At 41.2% G+C, this 15223-nt stretch overlaps 1 protein-coding gene across 1 annotated transcript in view; it reads right to left on the reverse strand.

Annotated features, from left to right (window-relative positions):
- Positions 1–15223, reverse strand: part of CATSPERB (cation channel sperm associated auxiliary subunit beta) — a 95827-nt gene that overhangs the window by 30577 nt on the left and 50027 nt on the right. Inside the window, exons 15-16 of the mRNA XM_045902015.2 lie at positions 4901–5055; positions 2503–2657 (exon numbers count right to left, since the gene is read on the reverse strand). Of these exons, the coding sequence (XP_045757971.1) occupies positions 2503–2657; positions 4901–5055 (310 nt within the window). The remainder of the gene's footprint in view (positions 1–2502; positions 2658–4900; positions 5056–15223) is intronic.

Genomic DNA, 15223 nt, shown 5'->3' on the forward strand with positions numbered 1-15223 from the left:
GTATTTCATGCAAGATGGGCAGAGATTTTTTTTTCTTTCTTTTTTATTAAAGATTTATTTATTTATTTATTTTAGAGAGAGAGCTTGAGCATGAGCAGGGGGAGGGACAGAGGCAGAGGGTGAGAGAGAATCTCAAGCAGACTTTGTGAAAAGTAAATAAAAATAGAAGGGCAAAAATACAAAATGCTGACAACACGAAATGTCTACAAGGATGTGGAGCAACAGGTGGGAAGACCGAACGGTACAGCCACCTTGCAAGACAGTTTGGCAGTTTCTTATAGAACTAAAAATGTTCTTACCATGCTCTACAGTTTATTTTGGGTAACAGTCCTTTATCACGTGTGTCTTTTGCAAATAGCCGTGCCTCCACCCCCCAACATGTGGCTTGTCTTCTAATTGCTACAACTATTTGTGGAAGAAACGAGTGAAGGGCTCCCCCTGATCCAAACGCCTGACTCTCTAGAACCTGCCTTGGCCTGTTGCTGACTTCGGGATTTTGGGTCCCCAACCATTGACCTGCCCGGTTGACATCTGGCTCGTCTCCAGTTCTCTGACGCTGGCTCTGTGCTCCCCTTTCCTGACTTGGAGATGCCCATTCCCTAGTTTCTGCCCAAGTAGAGCCAAGTTACGGAGTCTGATCACAGATTGTGCTGTTCCAGTTTGCAAATACACGTACCTCGCTTTTCCAAAGTTCACCTCACCCCACTTGACTTGGACAAAAGACCTACGTTAGCACTTGTTTTTGCTAACTGAAAGAAATCTGAAGAGAATTTTCCCTTTTCCGAGAAAACGCCAAAAGTAAAAACAGCAACCAGCTTTTGTTTTGCAGCGAGCAGATCTGTTATAGGGGCCCCGCCCAGCCTCTTCCCTGCAAACTCCCCGCAGCATCTCAGCATCAAGCCGCCAGAGCGCTGACCTGGGTGAGCACCTGTGCCTCATCCCTACTTATTTTGTGCATCTGTTAGCAGGATGTGTCCTAAGGTATCAGAAAAAGCCTAATAGAGGGTATTTTGTGGGGCCTGGGAATACTCAGAAATTTTTCCATATAAGTTAAGGATAATTGCTTCTTTGCTTTACTCCAGTTCGACTTGTGAAAAGTTTCATAGGCATGCTCTACTTTCAGACAGTGAGGGAAACTTGATTGGGATGCTTAAGAGAATGATCATATGCTTTTAAAAATAATCAGGACGTAAAAAATTAATATTAACATTGAGATTATATTAATCATGTTAATCTTTTAAAAAGTGATTCTATATGGTTTTTTAAAAAGACTTTACTTATTTATTTGAGAGAGAGAGAGAGCACGCACAAACAGGCAGAGCAACAGGCAGAGGGAGAAGGAGACTCCCCGCTGAGCAGGGAGCCCGATGCAGGACTTGATCCCAGGACTCTGGGATCATGACCTGAGCCGAAGGCAGATGCTTAACCTACTGAGCCACCCAGGCACCCCAATTCTATGTTTTCTACAAGGACATACCTACAGAAACTAAGTGGCTTGGAATGTCACCCATACAAAAACCACTGAAAATAAAATACAGTTTTAGAGATTACAGGTACTTTTCTTCAACACAGAAAGCTTTATAATCCTTGTAGAAAAAATAAATAAAACCTACACCAGCACTTTTTCTATCATATCTGATTTCAGTCTTCACCTCCACTTCTGTGTGAGCTGTTCCATGATACATGGAATTGTTGGCTATGGGACAAGGTGCATACTAACAGCCCAGTACAAATATAATAAACAGATATCAACCTGGTGGAACAGGACCCACTGTGTTTGGAATAGGGTGAGTTTAGGGGTGCCTGGGTGGCTCATTCAGTTAAGCGTCCAGCTCTTGATTTCGGCTCAGGCCATGATCTCAGGGTTGTGAGATCGAGTCCTGTGTCCGACTCCGCGCTCAACTAGTAGTCACTTAAGATTCTACCTCTGCCCCTTCCCCCCCTTAAAAAAAAAAAAAAAAGAAAAAGGTGAATTTCTGGTCATCCGAAATTGTTCCTTTTCTGGTTGTTAGATATTTCGGGAGTCATAAAATTCATAATGTTCTTCAAAGAAAGTTTTCAGGCCTTAAAGGTAGCTTTAAGGGTCAGTGGCTCTTGCTGATACCTTAGAAGCAAGCATTGCTCAGAATACCTCATACCTGGCCATGCAGTATTTCATGCAAGATGGCCTTCACTCTGTTAGACGTGTCTGTCTTTAGGACATGTGACAATGGCCATGTGTGTGAACCCTGTGGACCGTGTCCAGTGAAGCCCAGAACATATTTGCTACTCAAGATGACACAGCACATTTCCCGATAGTGCCAACATAATCAGCCCCGTGTTTCTAAGCTTGGGGCATCATTCAAAGCACCTTGGAGTCTGTAAGTGTATTTGGCCTTCTGAGGTATCAAAAAAAGACGTACTCTAGTTCACCAAGAAAACTACTCAAAGAAGTTGCCTCAAAATTTAGAGTTTAGTAACCAGTGGGCAATCTAAATAAATGGGAGGCAAATCAGTAACTACCTGGAGTGTATCACTTTTCCCAGGTGCATGTTGCTGAATTTCTTGGTGTATGTATTTCCTTGAGGTTCACTTGCAGGCACATATGCATAAAAGATCATTTCTTTTAAGGTGACGTACTGTGGCGCAAGGGCAGTTTCAAAGCCCATATCAGGAGCCTGGAGAAGGAAAAGAACAAAAAACATTGCCTTTATACTATTTTATACTTCAATTAGGGCAAAATGCAAATATCAGATTGGTTTCCAGTGCATGTCACAACAGTGCTGCTTTGCTTATCAGTAAGAGTAATATTTCAACATGTTCTGTTCATATATCCATGTGTGTGCAAGGGATAATGCATTTTTCCGTTAAGGAGGCAAAGAAATTCTGGGGAGTAAGGTTCAGTTTTAGGGTTCCTGTGCCCTTGGTAGAAGGCTGGAGTGCAAGGGTGCGTGGAAGTGTGTCTTCCATTGTGTAGGAGGGGTTTGGAGGTGCAGATTTTAGAGCTCAGTTCTTACTGGAGTTTTTGTTGTTGTTGTTTTTTAAGGAAGGGGCTGTGACATATGTCTCCTGACTTGAAAGTGGCTGCCAGTTCTCCTTGCCTTGGGATGGTCCCCAAAGTTCCCAAAGCTGGACGGAATCAGGATCAGAGAAGGGTGTGTTGAAAAGATCATCACGAAGGGGATGTTGGGGTTGACCTGGTGGCCATGACATGAGTAGGTGGTAGATAGTGTAGACTGGTTGGGTGCACAGCCATTCAGTGGTGCCTCCAAGACCCATTTTCAGTCATGCCTTGTCCCCTGGGCTCTTGAGAAGAGGAAAGAGTGGGAAACAGAGGCGAGGAGAACTGGCGTGAGACTGAATCAATGTCCTAAGGCTCTTTGAAGAGCCTCTTGAAAAGGCTGAATGTGCTTTAGAATTCCCAATGCCATTCTAGCCTGGAAGTGACAAGAACATCCCACAAAAAGTGTATACAAGTCCAGCAAAAGGCCACACACGGACAAAAGCACAGGCCTTGGGACCTACTGTCCGGGTAGATGCTTGATCCAATAACCACCCAGTGGTGTGTATAATTTGGGCTTATTTAGCCTTGCTGTGCCTCGTTTCCTCATCAGTAAAATGAAGATAAATAGTTGTTATAAAGATTTAAGAATGCACAACAGCGCCTGGCACATAGAGCCAAATAATGGCTAGTGATCATTTTTATCCAGAGAGGATGCATGCATAGTTAGTTTTGGGGGTTGGGAGGCGAACTCATCTTGAGGCTAAAAAATCCCAACTGGCTTTTTATTTTAATAATTTAAACTTTCACATAAGAGAACTAAGACGTTTTCTACAAATTGCATAGTGAAAAATGTAGGTTTCTACTTTTTTTGATAACTCCCACCCTCCCGCTCACGTCCTTTGGTTTGTGTCTTCGCAGAGCCCACATAACAGACGGCAAACACACGGCAAGTCACGTGGCCGCACTGGACGGTCACGGGGGAGTCACGTGGCCTCACTGGACGGTCACGGGGAGTCACGTGGCCTCACTGGACGGTCACGGGGTGGGGGGAGTCACGTGGCCGCACTGGACGGTCACGGGGGAGTCACGTGGTCTTACTGGACGGTCACGGGGGAGTCACGTGGCCGCACTGGACGGTCACGGGGACGTGCCCACCTCACTATGCGTTTCTCAGACGAGAGTGAAAACAGGATCTTTTCAACTCCGGTCTTGGCCTGGTTAATTTGGAGTGATCTTTTAAAACTGGAGCCAGCGTTTATTCTATTTCCTTTAGGACAAAGGGAGGGTTTTATTAAGCCCCAGTTTAAAACAAAAAATCTGATTCTTTGCTGACACACTGAGGAAAGTCCATTTTCGCGACTGTGTGCCCAGTGATGAGTTCTTAGGCAGATATACCTTCACGAGTGGCACGTTATACATTAAAATTATTAGAAAAACCTGTGTGTATTCTCACCTAGGAAGAAGATAATATCTCCTTTCCATATCGGCATTAGAAAAGGAAAAAATGAAGGGGCAGGGTGAATACAAAAGAGGAAGGGTAAACCAGTGGGAAAAAGATAACTCGTGTGTCTTGGTCAACCTTGGGAGGTAGAAAAATCAAACCTACCATGAACCTGGGTTGGAAGTAATAGGTCTAAGTAATAGCTTAGAATATCTAATGGTGTTGCTGTGAAGATATTTGTAGGGACATATTCTGGGTGGAGTAAAATCTATAGAACCCTGTATGGAACTGGGAAGAAGGCTTTGGAGATGTTCTCTGGTATATGGAGGTTTCTCCTATAGTCAAACGGAGCAAAATGCATTGATAAGAGTTTGTCCCAAGCAAAACACCTTCTCCTTTCCCCATAATTCTGTGTGTAGAGTGTGGCATCTATTCTTAAAACAAGGCAAACAGCCTCAATGCATTATATCACTAACCTGTCCAAAAATACCTTTAGAATTCCCAAAGGTTCTGAGTGACACATCAGCTTCAAAATGGTCTGGAGTCAGTTTATGTATAAAGCCCATGTGGTCGTAGTACAATGTGAAAATCTTATCGGAAATAGATCCAATTTTACTGTATCTTGTTAATCCTATTAGGAAAGAAACAGAAGTTTCTTGATACAGTACATAGACAACTTTCAATACCATACCTTGGGGGGGAAAAACCCTTCACTTAAACTAAGGGGTGGGAGTAGGGCTTCGAGACTCCAGAATTAGTAAAACACATATTAGTCTTTGTTAAGTCCCTGGGAAGTCCTTTCCAGGCTGCATCTCATTACAGAATCTGTTTGCTAAGAGGTGAAGGACCGAGGCGGACGAGGTAGAGGCCTAGAGAAGGGGAGGTGAGCGCCCTCTGGTGGCGGCTCCTCTTCCTGATCCAGGAAACCGGACACCTGCATAGGTAGGAGGCAGTAAGAAAATAACCCCGAGAGACGCAAGGAGAATTATCCGCAGAGACCATTAGGTCATTAGCTATCCTAGGATAAATATGTTGAGCCAGATTTGGTGTTCTGTGTTTCTCTCATGCCTTAGGGCAACATGTTAAGCAGGACTGGCAGTAATCTGGTAGTACATACAACAAGCATGCACTGAACCAGACACAGTCCAGAGAGAGAGCCACCTCCCCTGACTGGAGCCAGAGAAAAAGCTCACGTCTTGAGATGCAAAAGGCTGATTTCCACACCCCCACCCCAATTTGGCCAGACTCTCCTGGTCTATTCTTCTGTCCCTGACCCCTGAACATTGGAGCACCCTAGGACTCAATTTTTCGATCTCTTCTCTCACGATCTCTGGAGATCTCACCCATTTTTATGTGAATGATTCGCAAATTTAAACCTCCTCTCTCATCCAGATTTGCATATCTAGCCTCCTGCTGACAGCTCCAGATCCATGGCTGTCAGGCACCTCACACCAAACTCATCCCAGACTGAGTTGCCAATCCCCAGGCAAACTCCTCCACCCTAGTCTTCCTCATCTCCATCACAGCAATTGCCATTTTTCCTGTTGCTCAGTCCAAAACCTTGGTGTCATTCTTAACTCCCCTCTTTCTCTCACACCCTACATCTGATCCATCAGCAAATCCTACTGACTCCCCCCTCAAGATAGAGAACCCAACTTCTTCTCACCACTTCCTCCTGTCACCCTGCACAAGCCAGTATGATATGGGAAGAGGTTTATTATGAGGAATTAGCTCATGCAAGCATGGAGGCTGAGAAGTCCTGTGATTGCTGTCTATAAGCCCGAGAACCGGGGGACTGGCTGGCGGGAACTCCCAGTCTGAGGACAAAGACATGAGAACCGAGAACCAGAAAGACGACTGGTTTAAGTCCCAGTCCAAGGACAGGAGAAGACTGATGTCCCAGCTCACAAGCAGGCAGGAAGTAAACAGGGTGAATTCCACTTTCCTTCACCCTTTCGTTCTACTCAGGCCCTCCAGAGATTGGATGATGCTCACCCACACTGGGAGGGCAGTCTGCTTTACAGAGCCCATTGATTAAAATGCTAATCTCATCTGGACACAGACACATTCAGAAATCATGTTTCCTCTGGGTACCCCTTGGCCCAGTTAAGTTGACTCATAAAATGAACCATTATAATTGCTGTGGTTCAATATGCCATAGTTCATCTGTAAACATACAATACACTTTTTTCACATTTTAACTTTTATAATTGCTGTGTCTTGCAATCACTGTCCACCAGGTGGCACCCACGCTACAGTGGTCAATTTGCTACACTTGCATGACTTGGTTATCAGCTCTGTATTGTCTGTCGCTTGGAGTTTCCTGAAACACTAGTATAATAAATGTTGAATTTTATTGATGTTTAAAATGCCTTCAAAAATATTATAATTTGGGACGCCTGGGTGGCTCAGTCCGTTAAGCGTCTGCCTTCGGCTCAAGTCATGATCCCGGGGTCCTGGGATCGGGTCCCGCATCCGGCTCATTGCTCAGTGGGGAGCCCGCTTCTCCCTCTGCCTGTCATTCCCTCTGCTTGTGCTCTCTCTCTGACAAATAAATAAATAAAATCTTTAAAAAATATATTATAATTTGGCGTTGAAACAAACTTACTGTCTGTGCAGTAAGAGAGGAAAACAAAGCAGGGCATATATATTGATATATATATATATATCAATAAAGCAAATGACACTGGAAGAATTACTGCAATCTCACATTTCCTTGTACAACCACAACCAAGTGTTTTCTAGGACCTAAGAAAGGAAGAAACTCACAAGTAGATGAAATTGCATTATCTTTTGCTAGTGAAATACATTCAAAATGATCGCCTTATCCCACACGAAGCAATGCAATTGTAGGCAGGGGAAATAATGTCAGAGTAATCCACCCATCACTCAGGATCGCTGTTAAAACGCTGTGTTAAAGTTTAATTGGAAGTTTTTCTTTGTGTTAATAGAACAAAGTCATCTTACAATCAATGAATTCAGATTTGGCTAAATAGAGGTTTTACAACATTCTTCTGTTGGCTTTGCTTATGAATAACTGGTTGAGTTGGTTCCAAATTCTTAGGTAATATTATTTTTCTCTGAAGGTTCTGAGAAGAATATGTGCTTGCTATTCATTGTTGTGGCAGCAAAATCCAAGACTGGCTTGTTTTTTTGTGCCTTTAAAATTGATTTACACTTTCTATTTCAAATAATTCAGATGTGTTTTTTGCTTTTAGTTTAAAAAATAACATAATATTATTGTCAATTTTGGTTTCCTTTATTTTTTTCTATTTTCAGTATTTATTCATATCAGAGGGAATGTGCTAGGAACTGTAGATGGATGAACAGCCACCACCTCTGCTCATCACTGGAAATTCCTCCAACTTGCAGTTTCTCAATCTTTAGCATCTATATTTATTTTTTTTTAATTTTTTTTTTTTAAGATTTTATTTATTTGCGAGAGAGACAATGAGAGACAGAGAGCATGAGAGGGAGGAGGGTCAGAGGGAGAAGCAGACTCCCTGCTGAGCAGGGAGCCCGATGTGGGACTCGATCCCGAGACTCCAGGATCATGACCTGAGCTGAAGGCAGTCGCTTAACCAACTGAGCCACCCAGGCGCCCCAGCATCTATATTTATCATTGGAGATTCTTTCCACTTATTTATTCATTACACATGTGGACGTGTTTCTTATATCTATGATATGTAATAGTTTATCACTTATATGGACAATTTAGTTCCATTTTCTTTGGTGTTATTTTCACTGTTTCCAAAGTAATCTTGCTTCTTTTTGTTTCACAATATGTGCTATTTATTCTCTATTTGCCTGTTCCTCCAGATCCATCCCCAGACTTTCTTTTCTCTGCCTGCTACACTGGAAGGCTGACCCCTATGAATTGTATTATTTGTGCTGTGTTTCCAGATGCCTTCTGATTGGATTTGACCAATGAAAGGCACTAGGAGGAGGTAAGAACAAGGGAAGGAGAGAAAATCTAGGTAGTTCTTCCTGCCTTTCTCCCTACTTTAGTGATGCAGTTCTGACACTAGCTTTGAGCCTCTTACGCTATACCTCTTGCAGGGTGGCCCCTGTTCCATTCCAGCTTCGACTGGGCGTAGGTGATGCTATTGCCTATCTACTATCTTCTGTCTGTCTATCTGTCTATCTGTCTATCTATCTATCACCTATTTATTAGCATTATCCCTTAAATCAAAGGGACTGTAATGGTTTTTCTCCCATTGCTAATCTCTGGTTATTTTAAGATCATTGTTGGTTTCTTTAACTTGGTCCACTGCTCTGCAAATAGTCCCCTTATAAAGGCTCTCCAGGTGAAACACTTGAGTAAAATTATGTTTCCTGCCAGGACTATAAGTGACACAGATTTTTACTAGAAATATCCCTGGAAGATAGAATATCGAGCCTGGATTCTAGGACTGAGTTGCTCACATATTTAAGGAATACACAGATCACCTCTTTGCCTGGTAGCTACTGTGAACTGGTAATCCACAGCAAGCAAGGGCATCACAATTACTCAGATTATTACTGGTGCAGCATGAGATGGTATGTCTGTGGAGGGCAACACTTTAGATGATCTAATAGGGTGGCTGTACGTGACAACAATGACAGTTACGGTTTTTACAAAGACCGTCAGGTGGTATGACTTGTATGGATGTATTAAAGAGCTTACCAAAAAAACCCCACTACTCATGACCTTGAATTATCAACTCAAGGTCACAGTAGAAAATCTGCCAGCTATATAGGGAGAAAAGAACCCTCACTTCATACCACACACAAAAATAGAAATTTCACACAGACCTATATTAACAAATCTAAAAACAAGCTCTAGAAGAAAACAGGAAAATGCCTTCATAACTTTGGGATAGCCAGGACTTCTCAAATAGGATATAAAAGAAGCACTAGCCATACAAGCAAAGACTGACAGAATGAACTTTTAAAAATTAATAGTTTTGCCCCTCACAGGACACCATAAAGAGAATAGAAAAGACAGGGTATTGGTTGGGCAAAGATGTTTGCAAGTTATGTTTCTAAAAGAGGACTCATGTCCATAATACATTAAAAACTCATAGAAATCAATAAAAAAGTCATTCCATTAAAAACTTGATTAAAAAGAGACTTGAAATAATTTACCAAAAAAAAAAGATGAAAATCGACCAACAAACATATGAAAATGTGCTCAACATCATTACTCATGCAAACTTAAATCTGCAGTGGGTACAATTACATGCTCATCACAACGGCTTACTATTTATTTTTTTTAATTTAATTTAATTTATGTTATGTTAGTCACCATACAATAAATGGTTTACCATTTAAAAGAGTAACAATATGAGGGCGCCTGGGTGGCTCAGTTGTTAAGCGTCTGCCTTTGGCTCAGGTCATGGTCCCAGGGTCCTGGGATTGAGCCCCACACTGGGCTCCCTGCTCAGCAGGAAGCCTGCTTCTCCCTCTCCCACTTCCCCTGCTTGTGTTCCCTCTCTTGCTGTGTCTCTCTGTCAAATAAATAAATAAAAATCTTTAAAAAAAAAAATAAAAGACTAACAATATGAAGTGCTGGTGAGAAGGGGGAGCAACTGGAATTCCTTCATATTGCTGGTAGGGCAGTCATTTGATACAGTCACTTTGGGAAAATGTTGACAGTACTTAATATTTTTTTCCACAAAAAACTAAACAAACGGGCGCCTGGGTGGCTCAGTTGGTTAGGCGACTGCCTTCGACTCAGGTCGTGATCCTGGAGTCCCAGGATCGAGTCCCGCATCGGGCTCCCTGCTCGGCAGGGAGTCTGCTTCGCCCTCTGACCCTCCTCCCTCTCATGCTCTCTGTCTCTCATTCTCTCTCTCGCAAATAAATAAAATCTTAAAAAATTAAAAATTAAAAAATTAAAAAAAAAAACTAGACAAACATATACTTTATGAGGCAGCAGTTCTATTCCTAGGTATATACCAAACAGAAGTGAAAGCTCTTTCCAGCAAAAGACTAATACAAAAATGTCCATGGCTTCTCTATGGTAAGCCCCAAATAGAAACAATTCAAATACCTACTAGGAGTGGAATAGATAAATATAGTATTCAGACAATGCAAGGCTACACAGCAGTGAAAAAGAACAAATTGTTAACACATGCATCAATATGGAGGAATCTCACAGTTATAATGTTGACTGAAAAATAAGTCAGACAAAAAAGAATATGTATACTGCATAATTGTATTTATGTGAGGCTCAAAACCAGATAAAACTAATCTATGGTATTAGAAGTCAGAATAATGGCTACCCCATGAGGGAGCTTTCTGGAATACTGCAAATGTTCCATACCTCACTCTACTTTCCAACCCCTCCTAATATTACTCATAGTCATTTTTGTTTGTTTTGTAATCATATGATGGCTGATCATTAGATTCTTAAATGCTACTTCACAACCATTGTCTTAACAAGTATTCCAGCAAATACACCAAAAGATTAACCTGATACTAATAGAAATTGAATAAAGGTTTTGTTGACAGAATAGAGAATACATAAACACAGTGGTGAAGATCTGAGCAAACAGAGTAGGAATTTGGTGTTTTCTTCTTATCCTTGAACAAGGGAGGACCAATGAGAAGATTTTATGATGATAACACTGAATTCTGCTGGTGGGTGTCAAGGACACAATACTGAGGTCAAGGAAACCTTGCTTTTTGAAGTCATATCAGAAACCTTTAGAAAGCGTGTTTAAAATCATATCAGAGACCAGAAGAAACTAGTTTGAAGCTAAACAGTCAAGAATGCTGACATATTAAAAACAACAACAACAACAACAACCAAAACCCAGCCTCACTCTTGTCTTGAAAACAATGTTTTTCATACTCTGGTTAGACCTAATCAGATAGCTCCAAGTTTAGCCCAAATTCCAAATTTACCCAATAATCTACAAAAGTGCTACTTGAGCATTGTTTGGAGAGACCGTATTTCTGAAGGTAGATCTCCTTGCCTATTAAGTTCCTGAATTTCAGCTTTATTTCTTTACACAACTGATAGATAGCTTCATTGTATTATGAATACCTAACAAAACGGACAAAAAAAATATGTATGAAAACTTTCATCCTCTTTGAAGAAACATAGGAGTAAATCTTCATGACCTTGGATTAGGCAATGAATGGTTCCTTAGATAGGACACCAAAAGTATAAACAACAAAAGGAAAAATAAATTGGACTTCATCAAAATTAAAAATGTTTGTGCATCAAAAAGCACCATCCAGCAAGTCAAAAAGGTAACCCACAATGAAAGAAAATACATCCAAATCATATATATGATAAGGGACTAATAGCCAAAATATATAAAATACTCTTACAACTCAACAATAAAAAGACAACCCAGTTTTAAAATGGGCATAGGATTTGAACAGACATTTCTCCAAAGAAGATGTACAAATGGCCACTAACATGGAAAGTTGCTTAACATCATTAGTCCTTAGTAAAATGCAAATCAAAACCACAATGAGACACAATTTCTCATCCACTCAGGTAACCAAAATAAAAAAAGACAGACAATAACAAGTGTTGGCGAGGATGTGGGAAAATAATGCTCATATGTTGCTGGTGGGAATGTAAAATGGTATGCCACAGTTTGGCAGTTCCTCAAAATGTTAAACACAGAGGTACCATATGACCCAGCAGTTAGACTCCTATGTATATACCCAAGGGAACTGAAAGCATATTTCTACACAAAAATTTGAACATAAATTGTTCATAAAACCATTATTCATAAGAGCTAAAAACTGTTTAAACGTCACCCATCAACTCAAATGTCCTAATAAACGAAATGTGCCATATCCATAAAATGGAATGTTATTCAACCACAAAAAGGAATGAAGTACTGATCCCTGCTACAACACGGATACAACTTGAAGACATGCTAAGTGAAATAAACCAGTATGAGCCTCATACATGGAGCACTGGGTGTTATAAGCCTCATATAAATGTATGATTCCACTTATATGGGGTTCCTAGAATAGTCAAATTCATAGGGACAAAAGTAGTTGTGAGGGGCTGGGGGGAAGGAAGAATGGGGAGTTATTGTTTAGTGGGTACAGAATTTTAGTTTGGGAAGATGGGAGAGAGTGATATGGATGGTGGTGGTTGCACAACAATGTGAGTGCACGTGATGCCACTGAACTATACACTTAAACATGGTCAAAGTGCTAAATTTTGTGCTTAGGTATATTTTAGCACAAAATTAAGTAGCAAAAAAACAAAACCAAAATCACCAGCAACAATCAAAAAAGAAAAAAAGAACAATATGCCAAAACACACAAAAGAAAGCACTAAGGAAAGAAAGAGAAAATTTTGATGTAACAGGTCACACTACTCTACCCCCAGCCCTTTGAGGTCATAATAAGAGAAGGAAGCTAAGTCGACAAAATCCTGAGGACTCTCAGTAGTATGCTCCTAACAAGAGAGAAGTTGGCAATGGATAAGATGGTACTCAAAGGAAAAGAAATCAAGCCCTCTTGAGTGTAGCCAGGTCTATCACCTTCCAAGGCACTGTACTGAGAGAACAGGTTCAAGTGCTACCTTGAGGAGGGGAAGCAAACAGGTCTCAAGAATAATCCATCTACAATACATTAGAGCAAATAGAAGGTCTGACCAGTGCTGCAAACACTGTAATGATGAACTAGAGAAAAAGAAAGGAAGAGCAGGGATAGAAAGAAGACATGAAGAAGGAAATGGGTAAAGAGGTAGGTGGCAGAATAGCAGAGGGGAAGGGGAAAGAAAAGGCAAAGAAGGTACTCATAGCATAAAAATATATAAAGAATCCAGTGGAGACAAAGCCTATCCCAAGAGGAGGTAAATTTTCCCCCATATTTTGCATCAAAGGACCTTAATAAATTAATAGATTCAATAAAACAAGACCTCAAAGACCTAATAATTGAATAACAAAATGAGAACGCAGATCATAGAGATACAGACGTAAATGGAGAACCATGTTCTTTTATCATTCTAGGCTCCAAGACTGATGAACAAAATTCAACCAAATTGGAAAAGATTGGGCACCTGTCAAGAAGGTCAATCAATATGAGCGGTTTCTTTTACTGCACAAATAAATTGAGAGAAGCTATATAGCCTGGATCAATGAAATCACAAAATTAAAGTAGACGGAGAGCCATATATCATTTACACAACGCCACCTCTTACAAGTCATGTGATTTTAGTTGCATCAATTTGATTTGTAAAAGTAGGCTAATATTAGCAATGTCCACAATAGCCAAACTGTGGAAAGAGCCAAGATGTCCATCAATAGATGAATGGATAAAGAAGATGTGAGATAGATATATATATAGATACACACACACACACACAATGGAATATTATGCAGCCATCAAAAGGAATGAGATCTTGCCATTTGCAACGACGTGGATGGAACTGGAGGGTATTATGCTGAGCGAAATAAGTCAATCAGAGAAAGACATGTATCATATGACCTCACTGATATGAGGAATTCTTAATCTCAGGAAACAAACTGAGGGTTGCTGGAGTGGTGGGGGGTGGGAGGGATGGGGTGACTGGGTGATAGACACTGGGGAGGGTATGTGCTATGGTGAGCGCTGTGAATTGTGCAAGACTGTTGAATCACAGATCTGTACCTCTGAAACAAATAATACATTATCTGTTTAAAAAAAAAAAAAGAGGGGCGCCTGGGTGGCTCAGTCGTTAAGTGTCTGCCTTCGGCTCAGGTCATGATCCCAGGGTCCTGGGATCGAGCCCCGCATCGGGCTCCCTGCTCGGTGGGAAGCCTGCTTCTCCCTCTCCCTCTGCCTCTGCTCGTGTTCCCTCTCTCGCTGTATCTATCTCTGTCAAATGAATAAATAAAATCTTAAAAAAAAAAAAAAAGAAGATTGCAGGAGGGGAAGAATGAAGGGGGGAAATCAGAGAGGGAGACGAACCATGAGAGATGATGGACTCTGAGAAACAAACTGAGGGTTCTAGAGGGGAGGGGTGTGGGGGGGATGGGTTGGCCTGGTGATGGGTATTAAAGAGGGCACGTTCTGCATGGAGCACTGGGTGTTATGCACAAACAATGAATCATGGAACACTACATCAGAAACTAATGATGTAATGTATGGTGATTAACATAACAATAATTTTTTTTTTTTTAAGTAGGCTAATATTACCTACTTCAGCCAGTGCTGTGAATATTAAACAAGATGGTATTTGTAACATGTTAAGCACAAATGCAGCTCAGTAAGTAGGAGGTATTATTGTCTTTTGGGAAACTCAAACATCACAGAAATTGTAAATGAGAACATAGCATGATGACCCAGGGTTCTGTTCTTTAGGGCTGTTCACAGGACCCTACTTTTGTAGACCCTAACGCTCCACCACACCTTGGAGGTACTGGGAAGACAGCAGAGCAGGAAGTACCAGGAATCTGTCTGCTCACCTGGACAACAGTTGCACTGGCAGAATCTATCTGATATAATTATTTTAGAATTCTGGAGTCTAGTGAAGGCTTACAACTTCCAGAAGAAGACTTGGATGGTAAATTGTGGTTAATCTCAGCCCTTAGCAGTAGCTACCCATCTTCCACCAAAGGCACCCGGCAGGGCTGTGCACACATTCCTGGGGCAGTTTACAGGAGCCAGGGTGCGCAAGAAGGACCCTGTCCTCCAAATATTGAGGATCTGTGTTCTGATATTTTCATGACAAAAATACTTAACAGACTAGGAATAAAAGGAGATTACCTCAACATAATAAAAGCCATATATGAGAAATCCACAGTGAACTTTATACTCAATGGTAAAAGACTGAAAACTTTTCCTCTAAGATC

This window comes from Mirounga angustirostris, unplaced genomic scaffold (genome assembly GCF_029215605.1).
Source record: "Mirounga angustirostris isolate CCGP_5_RB_7025 unplaced genomic scaffold, mMirAng1.0.hap1 SCAF_9, whole genome shotgun sequence".
NCBI classification, from domain to species: Eukaryota; Metazoa; Chordata; class Mammalia; order Carnivora; family Phocidae; genus Mirounga; species Mirounga angustirostris.